The sequence below is a fragment of the Oryzias latipes genome, chromosome 8, assembly GCF_002234675.1.
Source record: "Oryzias latipes chromosome 8, ASM223467v1".
NCBI lineage: Eukaryota > Metazoa > Chordata > Actinopteri > Beloniformes > Adrianichthyidae > Oryzias > Oryzias latipes.
In genome coordinates, this window is record NC_019866.2 from 9,830,245 (window position 1) to 9,853,863 (window position 23,619).

Below are 23,619 nucleotides of genomic sequence, written 5' to 3' on the forward strand. Positions count from 1 at the left end.
GGAGCAGCTCATCAGAATGATGTATAATTCAATTACAAGCTGTGATGGAAAACAAGATTTTCAGGATCAAAAGCAAACTCTGTGTCAAGAGAAGATTTAGTCTTTCCCTCTCAAAGAAATTGTCAAAAAAACGATTAAAATAAAAATAACGTAATCCAGGCAGAGGAAAAAAGAAGGATCAATACCACCACTGGTTTGTATTGATCACAGCGATCAATACAAATGGCCTGCTTTTACCACAAGTGTAAGAATAATGACTTTTCAAGCCTCATGGCAGACTGGACACTGAAATAATGTGGCCATGAAGAATAGAAAGTGGAAAGAGATTAAAGATCCCCTAAAGTGAGGATGAAAGTCCGAATCGATAAAGAGGAATGAAGCAGTGTTTTCAGTGTGCAGCTTTAATTTGGAGGGATGCGGGTGACACCGTGAGCTGTCTAGAGTGTTAACAAAGCACACAAGTTCAGCCAGGGTGTGAGGGTGGGGGGGCTCAGCTTAAAAAGTCCAAAAGGATGGCACAGAAGAGAATGTAAACTGACAGTTCTGAGTGCATGATGATGACTGGGATCACGGTCTCATCCATCATCCAGCAAACGGGCTGAGAAAAATTACCTGTCAGCCATGTTTGTCAACTTAAACCTCAGATGCATCTAGACAGGGCTTTTATTTACTTTTTACTTTTAAACTTATGGGTCATCGGATCATTTTCGGCTTCTGCACTTCAGAGACGTGGTGTGCTCCGGCCTCTATTACTTCCTTCCTTCCTCTTCAGGGAGACCCAAAGAATAGTGACAGGAAACGGAGGCGGTACTCAAGGACTCACTTGTTAAAGCTGCTGACTGTGAATCACCTTATACACAGCATCATCAGCTGATGTTCACCCCCTAAATAAAAAAAAAAAATAAATGACAGGAGAAAGACACAACAGGTAATCGTGGTTCTCTTTTATTGAAAAATATAGGTTATCTCGAGTACAGAAAGAAATAAAGCATATCACAAAAAACTCATTCACACAAAACAAACCTCTGAAATGTCTTCACTGAAATGTGTAGTGTGTAAGTGATGCACATCCAGCTTTGCAGACTCATTTTCTCCTCTTCCAACGGGATTTTTCACTTCAGAACATTTATTTTGATGACTTTAACCCGCGACTCTGAATCTAAAACTATGTTCAAACCCATTACCTGCACAAACGAAATAACATCTCCGTCAGGCTCCCTCTCCCAAGCGAGTCGCAGCGCTGAAATTATTTTTGGCTCAAAAATGATAATTTGGCACATCTGTCAGTTTCAGTTAAGGCAGTGAAATCAATCAGCACAAGTAAGCCTCAGCCTCATGGCTTTAATGACGCAAGAGGCAGAGCTGGGCTGCAATGACTGTGCAACTAGCAAAGAAAAAATAAGAAAAAAAAAGTCAAGATTTTCCTAACGCCTTTTGCACCTGCTACTGCCTATGTCCTGTTTTCTTGGTCAGTCTTTAAGCAGAAATTAGGCAAATCTTTTTTTCTGACAATAAAAACAAAGCACACCCATTCCAGACACACATAAACCGTCAACAAAAAGAAATACTAGTAGTGTTTGGTTTACTTGCGAGTGCTGAAACACTCGCCGGTCAACCTTGAAACCCTACTTGCATGTAGTGGTGGAACCGATGCATAAATAACAGTTCAGTTTAGAGATGAAAATCAAGTTTGGTTGCACCTCTGCAGTTGCTCGGATGTATCAGAACAAGGAAGGATGTGGTTGCCATACTCATCTGAAGTTTCAGTTATACTACGGATGAGAAGAAGGAACAAGTCTGTTCATGCCAATAGCTTCAGAAAGAAACATGTTAAAACAAGGATGCAGGAAAGAAAAGCTTGCTGGACAGTCATAATACTGTTTTTGATTAATTTTTTGAATCAAAACTCAACTTTTATATGAGTAACAGGAGAGTTTCAGGCTTTGTGGTCTAGGCATAGAGTGGGAGAAGGCTGCCTTTGAGCGGCATCACAGAGACCCTGAGTTACAGACGCGACAATAAAGGAACAAAGTCTCACAGATCTGCAGCTCTGCTATAATATTTGCTGATGAAAGAGGCCTGATGCCCGCTCTCACTCTGCAGCCACAAACACAGCTCGCTTTATTGTGACAGGACACCCACCACTGATCCTGTTGTGACAGAAGCCTTCTGTTCGGCTCAGGCCGCATGATGTCCCCTCGCTGCTCTTTCTCTCAGCACGTCCAACCAAAGGAGAAACCCACAAGCGTCAAATCAGAGAGCTGGGTTTCAGATGAGAAAAGTGGTCTTCCTAGCAAAGATCCTCTATAATCCCAACTCCCTTTGCCCATCTGCTAGCATTCTGTTCAGTCACCTTAGTGTTCAAAAGGAGAGACGGGTTGACAGGCAAACACGGCTGAGGGGTAAGGCCAAGGGAGAAGCTCGATTTGCCTGAAGGAGAGTCATGCTTGCTTTGTCCTGTGCAAACACCTTTTTATTTCCACAGTATTGGTGTTAGTTTGCCATTAAGATAAAAAAAAAAATCTACAACTTTAGTTCTGTGTTTGTGGCTCAGGACTCTCATACACGGATTTCATCCTCTTCATCTTCCAAGAAAGAGGAGAAATTGCTTTCCTCTTCGGGCGGAGCACTGAAAGTGGCGCTATCTGTATCTCCTGTATAATTGTGGCTGTTGGGTTTGTCATCCATTGCGGCAGAACCAGAACTTGACATGGAGCAGCTGTCTAGGTGCTGCAAGTGTTTGGGACGTATCTCAGGGGTGTACGGCCCCTCGTCCTCTGGCCTAAAATCAAGAGAGACGGCTGAGAGGAGAGAGGCTTCATGCCGCACCTCACCATCCTCCTCCTCCATCTCTTCCTCCCCGTCTACATGTTCCCTTTCCTTTAAAACGTCCTCTTTGTCCCCGTTGGCACTGACGGGTGGTGAAGCCCGGCCCTCGCTGCTCTTTCCCTCCTCATAGCCAAGATCATCATCTTCTTTCTCCATCACACCCAGGATATCATTCAGCATTGAGGGGCCCAGGTCAACATGGAAGGACATCACTGACTCTGCGTGCTTCATTCCACCTCCGTACGGTATGGGATATTCTGGTAGCTCAGTCAGTTCCCCGAAGCTTTTTTCCTGCAGCTCGAGGAAATGTGCTGCAGCAGCGGCCCCACTTTCTCCTTGCAGTTCATGCTGCTTAAATGGACTTGAAGACAAACTCTTAGCCCCCATGCTGTCGCTTCTATCCTCATTGTTGAGGAAAGGCAGAGACATGGCGTTTTTAACAAACGTGGGCGAGCCTCCGGGGACCATCAGGCTGCCATCCCCATGTTGGTCCACTCTGTTGACTGACTGGGAACGCTTGCTGCTTCTGAAGGTGCGCGACAGAAGTCCAGGCCGAGGTGACCGAGGGAAGGATGAGGTCTCAGGGGAGGGTTCTCCAGAGCGGCTGCTGAGAAAAGAAGTGTCCCCGAAGGCATCACCACTGCGGCCGACGTGCATGGTGTGGCGAAAATCGCCTAGAGGGGCGCTGATCATCTCTCGTGTCAGATCCATGCGTGAGCGGCGCTTCGTCTGGGAGGAAGATGCTACTAGCTGCTTAAGGATCGGCATGATGGCAGACCAAGTGTTTGGGTTTTGCTCAATGACACTTTAAGGCACCAGAATGTCAGACAGGATAGCAGAATCCTCAACTCCACTCAGACCCAGAACCTGGAAAAAGAAAGCATAAATGAATCAAACCAAATCAACAAGGACAAGAAAAAAGAAGTAACTTCGAAATCCATCCATAACCTTTAATCTATTTTGTCATTTAAGTGCTAAAACACATTTTCCAAGAATTTAAAATGTTCCACTAATTTCTGTAGCTACCAATTAAAAAGCTTTAAATTGATAAGCAGTGGGTTTCAGCGTATTTGAAGCGACTTCTAAATGTACTCAAAAGATGGGAGAAAACCACAGGAGTGGAATTGAAGCAGCAAAAGGCAGAGCAGAAAACAAACCACAGACCAACGTGAACTTGAGACGACTGAATGGACCTTTTTGGGTGACTTTGAATGCACATCAGATCAACAGGCCAAAACCTCTTCATCTAATGATGAAAAGTTAGACAGATGCCCACAAACACTCATGGTCGTGAGTATTGGTTCAACTTTGGGCTTTCAAAAATGTCCCCAATATTTTCCCAAATGTATTGACATAGTTGTTTTTAACCCCTAAAATTATTGTGTAGGATTTTCTCGATTTTGAATTTGCAGGACTTCCTCTTATCAAAATTATACAGCAGACTGCTTCAAAAGGTTCTACTTCTCACAGTTTTGAGTGGCAGCTTGGAGCAAACAAAAACAAAAAAAAGGTGCAACTACATTATTAAAAACCCCCAACAGAGAAAAACTCCCCACAGGCCGTCAGCCAGACACCCCTGCTTCCTCCTCTTCAGGTGGTGCTGAAGGACAAGGAGCGGGGCGTCTCATTAGCTCTCCATCCCGACATAAAACACACATGAAAAGAAGCGCTGTCACGGTGGTCTGAAAGATGAAATGCAGTTTCTACAGACTCATCAAAAACACATGCAGCTCTCACTCCAGGGTGGAAACTCTTTACGGCGCACAGGCCACAGGAAATGCTTACCTTGCCGTCTTAACGGAGCCCTTCTCCGTCTTGCGCATTCCCTCCGCCTATGTTTACTCACTCTGACAGAGGAAGAGGCTAAAAACAGTCAGCAGCTTTGCACCGAGTTTCTCGCAGGCGAGCTTTTAGAAGATATTCAAGTCAGAAGTTGTTTTTGGCAAAGCTGTCGCTGGGAGATTTCAGCCGTTTATTGTGGCAGGCTTTGTAGAGCTCTGACCTTGTTCTTTTCTCTGCCAGATCAACCTCTACTCCTCTTCCGGTTAATAAGCACACCTGCTTCAGTTACTATAGTAACGGCCTCTTGCAAGCGAACAACATCATTTCCTGTCAGTGGCTGCACAATGCGTCAGGACTCATTACGATCTTTCATTCATTCAATTTTGGACGTCTAATTTCTTTTTCTCTGCCAGAAATTGTTCATTATACCTCTGAGGTTGCAAAAAAGATGCACATAAAAGAAGCCTGTGAAAGGTTTTTAACTGAGATCTCGCTGGATATTAAAGTTTTTTCCATGAACTCCCAAAGGCCCCATGAAAGCAAACAAACATGGTCTATTTTTTTTTCCTTTTTGCCCAAAACGTTTATTATTGAAGCAGCCTTCTCTGAAGCGGTATATGGAAATATTGGTGGGAAAATATTCACACCCAGGAAGGGAAAAAGAAAACAAATTTTGGATTAGTTTCTCTTGGGTGGCAGAAGCAGTGAAAACAGTAACAGATCAAAAAGAGTGAGGACGCTGAAAGCTTGCATTTATTTTGCCCTCAGACCGGGATCAAGCTAAAAAAAAAAAAAAAAAGGCATCTAATGAAGCTTTTCAGTTCACTTATTAAGACAGAACAACGGGGGTGGCCATCTTTAAAGCAAGCATGGTTGTAGAAAACAAAAATACAAGAGGACAGTAGTGAGCGTGGGAACCATTAAGTCCCATCACTAAAGGAAGGGTGGGGGGGCTTTCTAAACACACGCATGCTCAGACCTTCGCTTGGTCAGAGCGAGGGGCAGAGAGGGGAGGAGTGAGGCCACATCTGCAACCCTTCAGTTTTGGCAGCGGTGTCGGTCAGAGGCAAACGCAGGGCTTGAGCTCTCTGAAAGATAAGCGCAGATTACAAGGTTGACTGACCTGGCTTTGATCGGCGTGCGTCTCCACCGTGGAGGAAAGGCACCAGTGGCAGACGTGCACGCTCGTGCCGAGTTGTAAACAACAGAAAACTATGAAGGATTTCCAACTGCTGCAAGCGCTCTCTACCTCCTGAAATTGCATTTCATTCAATTTCCCAAGAAATGTAATATTTGCTCTGTTTGTGCTTCACATATTAAATATATTTGCTTCTTCAACCTTCTTTTGAAGACTACGTCTTGCCTTTAGTGCCTATACGACACTTAAGAGGAAAACAATTGCACATCCTCGGAAAAGAGCAGAGAAAAACTGTTTCCAAGCTAATTTAAATGGATTGATTCTTCCTGACTGCAGAAGTAAAAGTAGATCAAAAGCAAACAAAGTGATGCTGCAGTGATTTGTTAACATCACAGGCAGAACAAACAGTGGGCGCAGGCTTAAGTCTTAAATGCTCCTGTAGTTAACATGAATCCACTAAGTTTTATAGCTCATCTAATACTTCATCACAAGACTAAGATTTTTATGCATGACCACAACTCCAGATCAGAGAGACACTGTCTGCCTGGAAAACCTCTCATCTTTGCACTCCTCGTCAATACTCTCTAAGCAGGCCACTCAATACAATTCCTCGAGGGATCCCTCATCCCTAAGACAGGAATTATGTCTCATCTTCTTTGAGTTTAATTCATCTCATTTGAAGTCTACGGTCTGGAAGCCGTTTCTACAGAGGAGGCTCCGGATCTTTACGCATCATTCGAAGCCACTGACCTGGATGGAGACACCACATGACCCATCCAGAACTGGGAGGTTACACTTGAATGTATCGGGAAGAACTGGAAGGAAAAACTTCCCACCTCTTTTTTGAATTTGACCGATAATCAAGCTGTTTGCAAACATCCCGTTTCTGAGTCAAAGCTCATTTACTTACTTTTTTTCCATTGGGGAGAATTATACTGTGTCTCTGCAATAGGTTTGCACACATATTTTGTACACATGCTCCAGTAATTAAGAAGACAAATGGTTTCTGGTTGATGGTATCTAACGCGCAACTGCATTGGCGAGCCCAAATGTCTCATTTAGGAAGGAGCAGCCACGGGAAAAACAACGGAAATGACATTATCTCTCAATCACACAAAAAGGGAGCAACAGACATCAAGCAGATGACATCCTCTGGAGAGAAATACAGCATGCCACTCTAATGAGAACTCTGAAAGAAAGTCCTCTTGCTTACAAGAAAAAGGAGCTTAGTTGATGTTTAAATTGTCCTTTTGGGGATGTTAGAGAAGAATTAAAGTCTAGCTGATCTATATTTACATGTTCCACTCATAATGATCCACAATATATAACTGAAAACCTTTCAAAATATCCTAAGAAGAGATGGGATGTTAGATCAAATCAGGTAGGCTGGACTTGTATGTAATTTCATCCAAACTTTCCACTTTATATTGTGCTCTTCTTGATGCGTTTGTGCAGAAAACGTAAGCATGAAAAAAGCCCCTTGTTCTTCTTGTGTATTAAAAAGAGAAATTATTGTTATTCTGAACCGATTCCAGCTTGTTCTGGAAGGAGATCTGCATCTGCCCCCTAACAGGAAAGGTGGTCGTGAAAATAAAAAGCAGCAGTTTTTAACTAAACTGCCAGAATATCCTGTTCATTTTCCCCAATAGTTGGAGGAATGTCCCTTTACTGATTTTGCTTTGTGTTTTTGGGTGTAGAGCCCAGACATGGTGCTGTTCATCACTGAACTGAAGTGCAGAGACTGTCCTGAAGGTCTCTGGACTCTGTCAGCAAATTAGACCTCTTGAGAAAAACTATGCAGGCACAGAAACAAGATTCCATAGAAAACATTAGAACTCAGCAAGTCAAATGTACCAAAAAACAAACAAAATACTTTTATAGGACACTTTAATATAAAAAAGAATGAGCAGAAAAAACACTCATAAAAAATAAAAATTAAGTTTAAACGCCTATAAAATTTATCAATGATATTATTAAACTACTAGGAAATAATTACAAACTTTAGAGCGAAGGAATTGAATTTAGGATAGTCTTTTTTTGTACTGTTTTGGAGAAAAAGTTGTAGGAAGATAACAATAATGCAATTTTTAAAGTAGAAGGGAATAACAGCAAAAATCACTTCTAAATTTTATATTTTTCAACATTTGCAATATTCTGGAGTTCAGAGTTGTGAATTTTTCTAAGTTAGAAGAAGATTCCAGAGCATTAGCCAAATAAAAGAAAAAGTATATACAGCACTTTAGCTGCAAAAACTTTCAGGATCATTGTGACTCTCTGAAAAAAGGTTTTGAAAGTTTCTTTTTAATCCCAGAAAGAGAACAGACAGATGGGCTGCAGGAAGAAAATGGCAGACGGTTGTAAGCTTTCAGGAGAGTCTACATAAAAAGGATCCATGGAAGAAAACAGACACTGTCCTGCTGACCTCCAACACCTGAGAGGAATGACACGTCCAGATGTCTGCGTCTCTGTCTGTCAGCCGGCAGCTTTCACTGCAGACACAAACGGGGTACGACAGTTCTGAATTCCCATTCATCACGTCCAAGAATGCGACACATTCTCCACGTTCAATCAGACAGATAAACATCACTTTTATGGCTCTGCTATGCTTTTGTGCTCTCGACGATAAATTGCATTCCGACATTATTGCCGACTCTAATAACTACAAAACATTCTGCCTCCATGGTTCAACCAACATTAACTGGGAAATGAGCAAGCCATTAAAAACCAATGGGTTTAAGATTAGTAGAATTTATCAGATTCAGCAAAAAAATAAACCCTGGAAGTACCACCTAACTCTTCCAGTCTTGCAACTTCAGCCTCCACCAGGGGTCAAATAACCACTGTCTGTTCTGAGGTGTTAGAAACAGCGTGCAGTAGATGTACACTGCAAGGATATGACTAAAATGAACAGGATTAACACTAATGCTTATGGCTGACGGCACATAATCCCAGACACACCAGTTTTAGCTGAGAAACATTTTGGCAAGTACACAGGACGGGCAGAGGTGGAAAAATATGATGCTACAAACCCTCTCCATCTCTCCGGAAATCTTCTCAGCCTGCCCTTCCTGACCGTTTCCAATGTAAACAAGGGCCCACTCCACCAAACTGTAATACAGAAGGCCTGTCCAAACAAACACTGGCCCTGTCTCCATCAACACACAATTTTAATAATGTAGAAGGATGGGAGCCAGTGCTGACACTGTGCTTAACAGCCACTCTTCATGTAGCATCAGCACATGGAGGGCCTCACCTTCAGGTAATTGTTAGAGGAGATGAACACATCCGGATCTTCTCTACAGGAGGGCAGCTGACTCACAGCAGATGATGACAGCTCTGAGCTCAGACCCAGGTGTCTGCAGCGCCTCCAAAGCACCGCCGATGAGAAGCAACGGCTCATTTTGAAAGACTCTAGAGGAAAAACCCCATGCTCCTCAATGGGAGGAATGTAGGGCAATTATGGGACTCTGGACTCTCAAGATTTCAGAGTGTCATAATTACAAGGCAAGAAAGTGTAAAGCAAAATAGGCAGCTCCAGATAACATAACTTTTTTTTAATGAATACAAACATATGAAAAGTAGATAAGAGAAAGGGTATATAAAGCCTCTAGCCTGAAAGAGGAGAATGTAATTTTATTTGGTTAAGCAGCTGGATTCCTGAAAAGATAATTATCAGGGAGGTCATCTAATCAGACTCACAGCTGAGCCTCTGATGCCAGAGAAGCTTCTTTAGCGGCAAAAAATCCCAGGACAAACAACTGAAGGTTATATGACACATGTCATGCAATTACCAGCTGGAAGGTTTAGACTTTTCTAGCATCTTCAGAGGAAAATGTCTAATTATCCTAAGGTTGATAAGTCTCTGTACGAATGTATAACTGCTGATTGTATTGTGCATTATTCTTGCTTTGATTCCTTGAAAAAAAAAAAAAGAAAAGCTCAACAGTTAGCATCCGAAAGGAGCTATCCAGGGTAGCAAACTCCAGTCTAGACTGGAAAGTCCTGATGTAGAAATGATTTCCAACTCCTTGAGGCTGGTTTGAAACAAAGTACCTGGAGCCAATGCAGTTCCCCATGTGACTGCAAGGTGGCGCGATACAAAGTTAAGCCTGCGCTAGTCCTCTTGTTGTTCATCTTTCGGCGCATCACTTCAGGGTGTCACCACAGTGAATCAGCTTTCACTGATCTGCACATTTGGCTTGGAAGAGATTTTTACATTAGATGCCTTCATGACACAACCCAGTATTTTACCTGGGCTTGGGACCAGCACAGGGAGAACCAGACCCAGGTCCCCTTGTGGCTAGTTAGGCAACTGTGTAAAGGGTCTTGACAAAGGATGAAGTTGATTACCGCCGCTGCACCCAGCCAACTGAGCCATCGACTCGCTATGTGCTCGTCATTTTCTTAACAGAAATAAACATCTATACTTTGGCTAAAATCCATTTTCTCCCCCACATTTGTTGGTAGATTAAAATCTAAGATAATTATGATGCTTGAATTTTTTTAACTTTATAATTTTACCAAAATTTTAGATCAAAACTGTGCTAAAACTGGGAAGTGACCCATTTTCTAACAGGTCACTAAGCTCTAAAAACTGTCGGTCACTTCTACCAAATAATATAAATAAAAAATAGAAGCACACATCTTGAAATGTTGACGTCTCTGGAAAAAAAAAAGAGGTTTGATGATGTGCTTGGTCAAAAATGATGACCACAAAGATTAAAGACCACCTTTAAATGGGCCAAATACTAACTAGTGGGTCACATGACCATCTTTTATCCATCTATAGTATAAACCAATTAAAATGCAAGAAATACATATAACAGAAAAACAGAACAGCAGGAGATAATAGGCATCTGGTCTGCTTTATAAACACTCAAAGGTCACAAAGCACCAAAACTAATGAGACCAAAGAAAGGAAGCCAAAGGTCACAATAGACCACAAAAGCATAAAAATCCTAAAATGCACCAAGAAAGATTTTTTTAAAGAAGGGCTTCGACAAAAAGATCTGTTGATTTTAGTCATACAAAAGTAAAATACCCAAAATGTGACTTAAAGTTTTATATTTTATCTTTATGTAATAATTCCAGAGTTAAACTATACGAACGCATTAAAGACTGACGTGGAACCAAAATTCTACATTACATTCTGAAGGGGGGAAAAAAAGTTTATATTGGCATTTCCTGGAATGTGAAGGGGCTGGGCAGGACACACAGATTGCCTCAAATGAGCACAAACTCTGGACAATAGTTCAACAATGTTGCACGACCACACACTCTGTGACCACAACGTTTTACTCCACCGCTGTCTCCAAACGATAGCGGAAATGCATTCACATTTTCCATTTTTTTTAAATAGATGAGTTGATTCATCAGCTACTATTTGCATGTGACCAAAAAAGTTAAGAGACAGGCGCAAAGTCCAGCACCACAAAGAGGAAAGGAAACTTGCAGATTTGCATACCATGTGTGCAAATATAAAACCACAGAGCTGAACCAGAGAGGGGCTGGTTAATATTTTGTCACCTCTTTTCATCTAAAAGGAATTTCAGGGGTACTTATGTGGGAAAGAGTAAACATGTTAAGCCAAGGACACATTCATCTGAGAGATGACGTTTGCTTGTTTGCTGTGTCATCAACCTAATTCCCCCCAATCTAACCAGGCACCATAGTCTGTTAGCTCACAAAACTAAGGTTAAGGTGGGTCACATGTCACATTAACATCTAAATATGACTCAAATATAAAGATCAAGGAGTCCTAAATCTTTTTTTTTATAAAGAGTTATCAATAAAAACCATGGAAACTAAGCTTTAGGGCTTGAAGCTCAAACTCAAAGTCCACTGTCTCTGGGATAAAAGGGGTGATGAACTGGACAAACAGCACATGCAGATAAATGGTTTCCTATTTTTCTACCAACTCTAGCTTCTTTTTTTTTTTTTGAAGTTTTAAAAGTCTTTTTGTTGAACACGCAGATAAGCAAGTGACCCTACAGGGATGTTAGGCCTCATTCTTATCAGTTACAGCTCAGAAATCCCCCCACTTAACCTACAAATGTGTTCATTTATTCAAAATAAACCAAAATATATTAGGAACAAAACGCCTTTTTTAAACAGAGAGGTTGTTGATAAACAACATTAGCTGAAGCTAAATGGAAGTTGAACCAAACCAACAGTCTGGGTGGGTCAGTGGCAGGAGAACAATACCAGCTGACCAGCAGCGGCCGCGCGCACGGAACTGAAGCGCCGCGCGTAGCTGGATGAGGCCAGAATACGTGCAGGAACAAAAGCAACCGTGTTCATCATGGAGCTGAATTAAAAGAACGAACATTAAAACACGCATACTCACCGAGCATCCCATCCATAAAGGGCTGCACCCACTTGCAGGCCCCCAGCAGGTCTGTGGCGGGGTGCGTTCATGGAACCAAGGACGGCGTGATGCGCGCGGGTTTGCGCTTTAGGAGCGATGTCAGATCAGGATTTCTGTAGTTTATTCTGTTTGAAGAAATACTGCAAAGGATGTCAGGGCATCCTCACACGCGGAGCGTCTGCTGCAAGGCGACAGAACCCACTACAATGATTCCTGCCGTAGAGACGCTGGACACGCCCTCTTTGCGTGGCTCCTTAAAGACGCAGGCTGCCAGCGTGGGGCCGCTCTCAGCAGCGAGAGAGGGGCGGAAACCCACGTTTCTCCAGCGAACAGCCGGCCTCATTTACTTTAATTCACAAAAGCAAGAAGAAAAATTAATGATAAGAGTTCTACTTTTTCCATCCTTTTAAACCGAGTGAAGGATATTAAAGGAGATGATTTCAAATCTCAGAGTATTCTGCTCTAAATTTGGGAGAGTCTTGGGAAATCTCAAAAACAAAAAAACCCTCATAAATGTCTAAACTGAATTACCATATATTCACAAAACTGAAGCAAATCACACTGTGGATTACAGTAAAATGCATCATATATTTGTTCAGGTAAATGTTCTCCCACCATTTCTGCTTGTCTGCATTTAACTGTTCCCAGAAGAAAACTAAACAAATGATTCATTTCAGACTTGAAAAAATTAAATTTGAATGACTGGGAGGCTAAAAACAACACGAATATGGCATTGACTGTATGCCTATATAAAATGCATATCACAATAACTATAATTTTATTTAGGTTTTCACATTTTGTCGACTTCAACCAATAATTTGATGCTGCTGCAGAGACAGACTTCAAAATAGATTTTTGATATAACAAAGTCCTCCTCTATTTATTAAAATAAAAAAAAAACATATAGCTTTTTCTTAATTGGTTAATTTTACTGTTAGGGAGCTGTCCTCACATTCCTCACTGTCTGACAACCATGAATAGCTTTCCTGACGCCTGCATTTGTTTGATCTTGTGTATTTCAGGTTGAACATTTCCATAAAGACAGCTCATTTTAACCCCTCTGAGATGGAAATGAACAGGAAGCAGCTGAGACCCCCTCTACTTCTCACCCTAACTTCAGGAAGAAGAAAGTTTTACAGGGAAAATCATCATTCTTTCGTTTGTCACAGACAAGCTTTTTTTTTTTTTTGTCATGCAACTCCTTTCAATCCACATGGTTCCTCAACCCCTCTGCTTTTCCATGAACTGCTTGACAAGGAACTCACAAGTCATTTCCTCCCTCTGGCGTTGTTCCCGGATTCTCCGTTCCACCAGCTGATGGGAGAATATTTCTCTTCATGATGAGAATTTGACTGCAGTGGCCTTTTGTTCAGGCTCTAGATACTTTCAAAATCTTCTTTTTGACATTCCCGTACCCTAAATGCACAACCCTTTTCTCAAGGAGCTGACATACAGTCCAAAGTAATATTGAATGTTCTTGGAGGATCATGATCTGTCTTCCCATACAATTGTTATTAAAATTGTAAGAAGCAGGAAATTGCAGATCCTGGCCCCACTCTGTTATGCAATCTGAACATATGAACTTTATGGTAAAAATAACAATATTAGACAACATTGTTTGTGGGAATGTAAAGTACAAAAAATACTGAAGGAACAACTTTTTCTGGTAATATAAAAATCACACAGATTCCAAACTTGAAACCTCTTCGATAAGCTTGTTTTTTAAAGTAATTTAATTTGCTTTATAGTTGCCTAACTTTTCTGAAACTTCACAAATGTTTTAATTAGCTGCCAATTATTTCACATACTTGTTAGTTTTTCTGTTTGATGTTCTCAAAGCTTTCTTTTTACAGAAAATCATGTTTTTCCCTCTTCATTACTGGGCAGCATTGGACAAAAGAGCACATTTGTTTATCTTCTCTGTCTTCACTATGCTTCTGCGGTTAGATAATTTATCAGCATAATACCATGAAGTTATATATTCAGGCAAACATATTTCTGCAATAAAATGTTTTAAAAGTGCCATTTTTAGATTTCTGTATGTCTCATGCATCACTGTTGTGCCCTAATTTTAGAGTCACCAGTCAAGACGAGTTAGCTGCACTGCAAATGTTCTCTGATGTGTTCTAAAGAAAAAAAAGAAGAGGAAAAAAACAGACAGTCAGAATGAGGACATGTTAAATCAATCCCATGAGAAGAAGATGCTGAACTGAGATGTAAAAGTGTTACAGATTTGTTGATGTGAAGCTGCCTCTATTTCTCTGTGTTTGCATGTGAATTAGCTGAAGATCTTCATGTTTCCCAAAAACTGCAACAAAAAACTGAGGCTTACAGAGAAAACAAACTGTAACTGACAGTGAAAAAATATCATACAATTATTACAATTCCCATAAAGCAAATGTTATACTTAGTTGTAAAAATTCAGCTTGTAGAGTTTGTGGGTTGTAGCAATGTAGCACAGATACTTTACAAAAAGAAGAGAACCTTTAAATCACTGAAATAAATCTTGTTAGTGAGAAGTCCCAGTGTTTGCTTCAATCTAAACATCATGATCATTTTGGGAATTCACCAACTTCTTCATTCATTCTTCGTCTTTCAACATTCATTAGTGCCTAAATAAAGACATTCCATTTGCAGGATTGCACCCTTTTTCCTTGAGCCGTCTGCCTTCATCTTAACACAATCAGCATGGTTCCTCTTTGCTTTGACTAAAATCAATGTTTTCTGGCCTGAGATAAGGAGATTATCTCTGCACCTGCCCAACACTCAACTGATTTTCAGCATGCATGCGTCAGATCAGGCTTTTTTTAAATTCCAAAAGCTAGGAAAACCAGGTCATCCCTGCAGTCTGGGATCAAGTGTCAGAAATGCATATTGCTCGACCAAGCAAAAAAGGTCTACGGAGGATTGTTCTGTCAAACCATAGCCTGCCTGATATGGGTTTTATTTTTTATAAGACCTTTGTTCATTCAAATTTTGCGATGCTCTTATAATTCTTTCAGACTTCAGATTATGGATTTTCTAAAAATTTTTACCACTAATTCCCTCAAATATTTTTCTGAAATGTTCTAATGAGAAACAAAGACTTATTGGAAATTAATAATATATTTTTGGGGAGCTGCTGTGAAAAGGTCCAAACTGTTTCCTTTATTGTAAAGTGTATACATGTTTACATTTATTATATACTTTGACGTTTTTTTGTCTATTATCTTGTAGGTCCTCTCCAGCATTGGTCTCATTCAGCTTCTGTAAATAAACATGATGCTCACTCTTGTTGTAAAAACATGAAATACTGCATGATTGATTTTCCCTTCAAGCACAAACAACACTTTCAAAATGAAATAAATAATTGTTGCAAATCAACACGCCGAACACAGACACATATGACAATCCTTGGTGATGAGTTAACACAGAGAACTTATTCCACTGTTTGTTAAAAGTAGATAAACTTAGACATAGAAAAAAAAAAACTAAAAATAGTACAGCTTTTCTTTTGGTTTTTGTTGCTAAAATCATCTTTTAAAAGTTCACAAGTCCTGTGCAATGACCTAACAAAGCTTTCTTTGTATGCCTTGAACATCAATTCCCAACATTTTTGTGGTTTTAAGGTGAGCACACAGCATTTCATCAAAGAAAAATTGTGCATTTGGTCCATCATTTGAATGAAATTAAAGCAAAGACATGCTGCTAATGAAATTTGCATATTTACTGACATGAGCACAAGCACAAAAATCAACATTCTCAGAATACTATAAAGGTGGTTTAATGTGATTCATAACATCTTCACTAGTGATCTCTGGAAAATGTTGAGCTTGAAGCTGACTGATATAAATATCTGGTAAACAATATGAGACAGGTACATATAGTAAACACATACTGCAGCTCCAACAATGAGTAGGCAGAGTGGGAAAGTTGAAAGCAGCCCAGAACGCTGGCGCCTCTTTAAATCAGAGTCCGTTCCTGACTTTCAGTTCGTCGTTTGATCTAAAGTGTTTTTTTTTCTTTTTTCATAAAGCTCTTATGATGAACAAAAGAGTTTTCTTTTTTTTTAAACTTTTCGTTCGTCCTTGTTTACATGGTTGATCCTTCCAAAAATTGTTCGCAGCATCACCACAAGAAACTTTTTTTTTCCAAATGATTGTCTTTCCATAAAATAGTACATAGATTGATCAACCATATGCGCTAAACACAGTCATACATGTACACTCTTCACAGAGGAGAAAGCGCTATTTATGATGCCAGCAAATGCTAAATATTCAGCCATAACTCTGTCGGTAAGACAGAAACAAAAAATAATAATTTATAAAAAAAAAAAAGAAGAGCAAATACAAATCATCCAACAACAGAACTAAAGACTTGCTCTCACGGTCCAGCTGTTATTGGAAAGAGAGATGTGTGTCAAACAAAGGAGGAGAAGCCCGCGGTAGGTGCCTGAGCGGCACAGCCCAGGCTGCTGGGGGGCCGATAGAGGCTGCTGTGCTGGCTGGGGGGGTCAGAGGACAGCAGGGAGGGGGTAGGAGTCCGGCTTCCTTTAGGCCTGAACAGAGTGCCCTGGCCTTGGCCTTGGGGCTGTGGAGATGGGGCGCTCTGTGGGAGGAGAGGGGGCAGAGGGGGTACGGGTGGTGGGTGCTGTCTGGACTCCTGCTCCACCAGGGGCTCGGGCTGGGAGTAGCCATATGCAGGCGGTCGAGAGACGCCCTTCTGCTGCCTCCGCCAGGAGTTGTAATAGGTGGGGTCACTGATGTAGTGGTTGACAAAGGAGTGGGTCTTCTGCCGACTTTGATCCATCTCATATTCGCTGTCGCTGCCCTGTGAGCCAGAAAACATTCTTAAATCTCTTAGGTTATGACAACAGCAACCTTTTTTTTTCTAAATGACACTTAAAGTTTAAGAAAAACGACACGTTGATGGTACTCAATCAAGGCTAGATCTACTACAATAGCACAGCTTGAAATCACAACTATAAATCTATCAAAAAAACCAACAAAATATTCACATTTATTCAAAATCTGTCATAGGCTATCAGAGCTCACCCATAGCTACGTGGAGCACAGACAGAAGTGTACACAAGAGTGTCCTAGAATTGGACAGAAACCACATTAACATATGTAGCTGATTTTCTGTGTTATTTTATATTATGCTTCTTTCTAATACATTTTTGAAAAAAAACAACCATTAAAAAAAAACAGCAATTCTTAAGAAAAGATAAATTATACAGCTGGCACAATTGCATGCCTGACAGCCGATCAGTCATCTGCTGCTGCATTGACACCCAACCACTCAGCAGATGCTAAGGCCCCATTTGTCTGGCCAAGCGGTAGGTAAACAGTGGTAGGCCAGGCAGAAGAAAAGAACAGCAGCAGGTTTTTGTCTCTAGGGACAGTTCTGTGAGTTCAAACAGCTGTGAATGATCCTTTGACTGTGCACGTACATTGTTCAGGTAGATGCTCTACAAATGCGAAAAGACAGATGTGTAGCATCTGCAACAATTGACTGTGCTGCCTTTTCCAACTACCTGTTTCCACTATCACTATGAAACCTCCTCCATCTTAATGTTCCACTTTTTGGAATCTGTGACAAATCATTTACTATCGGAGTAAAACTTTATTAGTTTGGAGAATAATTAAGCACAGTGTCGCGTGGATAGAGGCCTTGATAGAAAAAGATCCAACACATCAGCTGTGGTCTTTACTACATTCAATTTTGAGATGATCCACCTGAGGTAGATAGTCGGCTAAAGCATCACTAATTAATTACTAAGGAGTTTGCCTCATAATTATGCAGCTATTTAATTTTTACTTTATTTAAAACAGTGGTGATGACAAAAACAGGAAGCTACACAAAGGTCGTGTAGTGTTAGTGACACCAGAAAGAAAAAAAGCCAGGAAACTTTTCTCTTCCTCAGAAAAAGCCCAGACTTTGCCCTGGAGGACTATCTCTTTAGTTCAGTTCAATGGCTGAACTTTACTTTTTTAATAAAGGTTCATTTCTTATTCCAGACAGGGGATTGGGGAAAGACTGCGAGCGAGAATCTCTGCTTACCTGAGAGTCAGATATCTCTGAGGGTTTTTCAGTCAGACTGCTGCTTTCTGCAGGGATCAGGTCGTTATACTTGGTGCTGACATCTTCATCTGAGTAATGCAAACTTCCGGGGCTGGGTCTCGGAGGAGACCTGAACAACAGAGACAGGAAGAGCCAAAGGGAGTTTGAAAAGTGGAGTTAAAGTCTGAGACAACTGACAGCGGAGGGGTATTGCATTTCTAAAAAGATCTTATGAATTCTGGGTTTGTGAAAGACCTTTGTTGGGTAGAATAATTGAAAAAACAACATTAGGTGGAAAGTAAATGTAACAGATTTTATGTAAGTAAACAATGTGGTCTGTGATAATTCAAAAAAGGATTGTCCTTCTAGCTATCAACATACAGTATATCAGAGACATTACAATAAATATTTAGTCATACTACCATAATACTATACTTATTTCTTTTAAAAGATCAAAGTACACACAAACAGTATACACGGAGTGTAAAATAAAGCCATCATTTATGAAATAATGTTGCAGAACAAATCAGTTGCAGATACAAATTCTTGCAGAAAAGGCAAGTTATTAAGCTCCTTGAGCAGTTTTATGAGCAAGAAGACCTTTAAATTCTTCTGACAGGAGTCATTAAATACACGAAGTGAACCAGAGAGAAACATCTGTGCATGCAATTATTTTATCTTCTTCTGAGATAATGGCTACTGCTATAAAAGCTCATCGGAGGGCTTACTCGCTGCACACCAATTGGGCCATGCTAGAGTCCAACTTGCCCTGAAAGATGTCTCCTTTGGTAACTAGCTCTGGTGCTGTTCCTTGGGCACTGGTTCCTAGCCCACCCTGCATAGGCATGCCATTGCACCGGCGTCCATAACTCGAGAAAAGGGTTAACAGAGAACTGTGAAAGATCTTGTAGCTGGTAAAATGAGTAAACACTGAACTATGAGATTACAGTATTGGCGTAGGTATTATTTGTGCCTAGGCACTTATGGTAAAAATAGTTTTTGAGTGGAGCCTGGGCCAGCACGCAATCAATCCCCTGTGGTGCTGTCGGCACGCCCAAGTGGTGTGCTGTGAAATGTGTTTGATGGTCAGGTTGCCAAACCAGCACCTCTACCTTAAGACCACAAAATAACATCAATGGGCCGAGTCTAAGACTGGGTTAATAAAGCGTTAAGAGGTAAATTTTGCCCTTTAGCTTTAAAAAAAAAATAAAAAAAGGAATTCATGGCCTGAAAATAAATGTTTAAAAGATGTGAAGTGGAAAGGAATGTGCACAGGTAGAGAAACATAAAATCCTGGGATGTCAAGTGTAATATTATTGAGACATAAAGCAGACAATCTTGTCAATTTCTGGAAAAAAAAAAGAAACGTGCATGTACCATAAACTACATGGAGGTGCTAAACCACTGGGAAAGCCAAGAATTAACTCAGAAGACACAACATGACAACGGCCATGAAAGAGCTGGCACAACAAGCACACATCTCCTTTAGGTTGCAGAGGATGAAAAAAAACAATACATTTAAACAAGGATGAGTCAAAAGGGATGCCATGTGAGTGTCTGGGATGAAGGATGATGCTTCTCGAGCTTTGAATTTTTTAAGAGCAGTTTATTTTCCCCATTGCCTTATCAGTCTAATTGATCCGTCATTCCTTCATCCTTTCAAACATCCCAGAGAGAGCCTTCCCACTCATCCTACTTCATTAGCAAATGTTGTGGAACAAGACCTGACTTCTTCAAAGAAAGGGACCTACTTACAGCCCTTTGATACCCATCTTGGCCTTCTTGGTTAATGAGGATAACAGCTCAACTGGCCCTTTAATGGACCTCCAAGCTTATGTTGCTTTGTGCATGTTTTTTAACAAAATAAATCAAAAGCTATTTTTTTGTTTTGTGAGAAAGCAACACGACCATCTTACCTAAGATTTATTATGTTTCTCAAGCTGGAATCCTTGGTATCTCGTGTTTATCTAAAAAGCCAGAGTGACAGCACTCTGTTGTGGTAGCTCTCACAGCTTTGCAATCGAGGCTGAAGGCATGAGAGAAAAATAGCCTGCTTTGGCCTATAAGCACTCTTTGTCTAAAGCAGAGATGGACGGACAAAGAGCAAAAGCAGACACACTTGAATGTTAATCAGCTGGTATTGTGTTGTTCCCCAACACTGAATATAAATGAGATGAGAGGCTCAAATCAGCAGCCGGAATCCTCAAGCCTCAATTTGCCCTCTCCAGACTGACAAACCACAATACAACATCATCAATTCTTGTCAGTATCACAAATAAAATGCTTTATGCAAAGAGGAAGCAAACAAATGAAATTCATAGTGTGTTTGAGGGACAGATGGGAGGAAATGAATACAAAGCAGCAGGTATTGCAGTGAAGGGAACTCACCGTGTATAGATGCCGTTTTTACGGCAGAAGGAGTTTTTAACAGAAAGCCGTCTGTTGTTGAGCTCCAAGGCTGGGAAGCGACCTTCATCCAGACGCACCATCTCCCCATGGGTCAAAGGCAGTGCCGTGCAGTTGGAGCTGTTACCTGACCACGGGTATGAGGATGACACTGTTTGAGTTATGAGAATTAATGATTGACTTGGAATCAAAAAAGTCTGAAACAACAAACTTTTTTTTTTTGGGGGGGGGGGGGGGGGGGGGGGGCAAAAGGAGGGAGAGGATTGTCATAGAAACATTCAAAGTTGGTTACATTGGCGAAGCCAATCATAATGTTTCTTTTTTGACCCCACCACTGTAATACAACAGATCAGAGATGGTTTTAAACAGTCATATTTCTGTAACAAAGTCCTTTTTACAATGACTAGACATTAGCTAAAGTTAAGCAATGCAAGTGTGTGTTTGACACCAGGCTAAAGCTAAGCTGAGCAAATGTATATGTGAAGTCAAGCTGAAGTTAAATCCCACTGATGTGTTTGCTCACTTTAAGGTTCTGGATGATTTAAAAAGATGATTTTAAGGTTCTCTTTTGTTGTTGACCATGGGCAATTAACAACAACCCTAACAAGCTGCCTTCTGTAAGAGGATGTAGGAAAGGGGTGTTGTGGTGTCAGACTGTAAATTGGTCCTTTGACACCATGTTACTGGAGCCCTGTGCTGTAGTTATATAATTACAGAGTCTAAGTAATGACCCTGGTTAAACTGCTGCCAAGCAATTTACTCTGCCATCGATTCTTTCTGCAGTTCAACAATATTATTTGTTTGACTTACCCAAACCTTTCTTTTCATTTTTTAGTAGTTCAGCCTGACAGAGAGGGGAAGTCTTTGCCATCCCATTAAATTTAACAGACTTCACATGCAAGATCATTAAATTTCCATTGTCTGCACACTTGTACAAATGGAAGATGTGTACTCAACAGCCTGAGCTTTCCAAACAGACACGGATAATACCTGGTTTTGGCAGTATTTCCTTCAATTGCATTGGAAAACATCCCATAATTCCCATAAGGGATATTAAAGTGCAATAACATGTCTAGTCATTGTGAAAAGGTCTCATTAATTCCAATATACGCATTTAAAATGAAGGTCTAAAAGAGGAAACACTTAAGAGGAGAAGTATCAAAAAGAATCAATACAAAAGCAGTAAAATTGTTGCAGAAAGTCACTGTAGGGAGGTTGTTTATTGTTAATATAGTGGGCAAAAATGTGCTAATGCATCCCTGTGTGTTGTAGCAGACCTGAAGAAGACTTTGTAACTTTTGCACATTTATTTTCCTACCTGCGTCTGTTTTCTTGGTGTACTTTTTACTCTGGCCTCGGATGATGAGAATGAAAACCAGAAGAAGGATGAAGATGAGGCCAACCAGGGCAATAACAACCAAGAACCACCACTCCTCATAGAATGGGGACACCTTTTGAGCTGAAAAGACAGCAACTAAAGAATATTATTGCCCACTTTTTATCTTTATACAAAAATGATTCATTATTTTAATTTCATTCTAACCTGATATAGAGGGAGAGGGGGCGCTTGGAGAACCGTATCCATAATCGTTGACAGCAATTACTCTGAAGTCATAGGTGACTCCTTCACGTAGCATATCCAGATTAAGTGTGTAGGATGTCACCTCTTTGGGAATGTCTTTGATGAGAATATCCCATAATCCTTCATCTGAGATTAAAGTTGGAAAGACTTGCTTCAAAAGTGTGTGTGTTTATCTTATTGGTATAGAGAAGTTCAAGGACACATGTCTCACCAGAAGGTCTTGCCTCTATGACGTATCGTGTGATGGGTGCCCGGCCTTGATCACCACTTGTCCAATGAAGCGTAAGGGCAGCACCATATCGAGAAATAAAGGGCTCTCCTGGTGGGCCTGGGGCTCCTTACAATGCCCCAAATTGTGGATTTTGGTCATTAGTCATAGAAGCAGAGAATTATTTGGTTTAGATTGAACATCTGTGAGGTATTTCTAATGATCCTACCTTCTCCAGGCCCGGTGGTGATGTTGGCCTCCACCTCAGGTCCGTAAGTGAGCGTTTTAGCTCTAATGCGAAAGTTGTAGGTGACACCATCCGCCAGGTCTTTGATCTTCATCCACAGAGGAGAGCTGCCCTTCACATCTACAGTCACTATCTTACTGACACCTGGAGTGCGAGGAGAGGATTCTGTGCAGGAAACACTAAGACTCTAGATACTGCTTTGTACAAGCAACAAACAGCCAAACTTTTTGCACAACAGCAGACAATGTTACACACAAAAAGCATAAAAGTACACAAAAAGCTTTCAAGAAAGGCATCCAGAGCAAAGAGGATGTGCAGGTTTGTTCTGTTAGTGGATGAAGTTAAGACACAGCAGCAGTTCAGAATTTTGACTCTGTTCCCAATTACTTCAAATCTGGTCAGAGACCAACACTAAGCCTGCTATTAACTGGGTTTCTCCCAGTGAATATTGAGGCAGTGTTAAACCTCACAAGAGCATTGCAGCTCAGTTTATCAGCTTCCCCATATATGTTTCTGCAGGGGCTCTACCCATCTGCAACAGATTAGAGCGGGAACTTAAGCAGCATGAATTAAAAAGAATAGTCAAGAGGTTGTAAATCAGTGTCTGAGAAAGGCAGCCGGGGAATGTCAACAAACGGAAGAGTTGTTACGCTTCAAGCAGGGTTTCTCACCATCTACTGGAGTGCAGGGCTCGTAAACCAGCCGGTAGCCTTCGATGATGCCATTGGCCTGTTTGGGCTCTCCCCAGGACACATTGACCGACGTGGTGGTGAGCTCACTGAAGTGGATGTAGCTCGGAGCACTTGGCGCTTGGGTCAAGACAGGAAGAAAAGAAATGATGACAGATGGACTCCTTCTCAGAATAGAGCCATTAGCTGTAGTAATACAATACACATTACATCCCTCCATGAAAGAAAGTCAAAACCTCAAAAATGTGTTTGCACTTATTCTATCATTTAAAAAAATTTCCCCCTTCAACATAAAATTTTCAGAAATTGAGCTGGTACTTTGGATTGTA

The 23,619-nt window shown here is 40.9% G+C and overlaps 2 protein-coding genes across 8 annotated transcripts in view; both read right to left on the reverse strand.

The window, feature by feature from the left end:
* Positions 1-929: 929 nt before the first annotated feature.
* On the reverse strand, positions 930-12,348 carry LOC101167870 (cdc42 effector protein 4). 2 transcript variants are annotated; one of them, XM_004071398.4, is made up of 2 exons: positions 12,096-12,348; positions 930-3,696 (listed from the first exon to the last, which is right to left on the reverse strand). In XM_004071398.4, exon 2 carries the CDS (start codon positions 3,595-3,597, stop codon positions 2,560-2,562), a length of 1,038 nt encoding a protein of 345 aa, XP_004071446.1. In that variant the 5' UTR covers positions 3,598-3,696; positions 12,096-12,348; the 3' UTR covers positions 930-2,559. The 2 variants fall into 2 exon arrangements, with proteins under 2 accessions (XP_004071446.1, XP_011476427.1); XM_011478125.3 differs by lacking the exon at positions 12,096-12,348 and adding an exon at positions 4,615-5,395.
* Positions 12,349-13,291: 943 nt separating this feature from the next.
* LOC101169362 (protein sidekick-2) overlaps positions 13,292-23,619 on the reverse strand; it is an 81,807-nt gene continuing 71,479 nt past the window's right edge. The window contains exons 38-45 of one of the 6 annotated variants that reach the window (XM_011478129.3): positions 23,273-23,410; positions 22,584-22,745; positions 22,358-22,483; positions 22,108-22,272; positions 21,883-22,038; positions 20,547-20,715; positions 18,159-18,288; positions 13,292-16,925 (exon numbers count right to left, since the gene is read on the reverse strand). In XM_011478129.3, coding sequence (XP_011476431.1) covers positions 16,515-16,925; positions 18,159-18,288; positions 20,547-20,715; positions 21,883-22,038; positions 22,108-22,272; positions 22,358-22,483; positions 22,584-22,745; positions 23,273-23,410 — 1,457 coding nt within the window. In that variant the 3' untranslated portion in view covers positions 13,292-16,514. Of the gene's footprint in view, positions 16,926-18,158; positions 18,289-20,546; positions 20,716-21,882; positions 22,039-22,107; positions 22,273-22,357; positions 22,484-22,583; positions 22,767-23,272; positions 23,411-23,619 lie in introns of all 6 variants that reach the window. The other 5 variants (XM_011478127.3, XM_011478128.3, XM_011478130.3 and 2 more) reach the window with 5 other exon arrangements.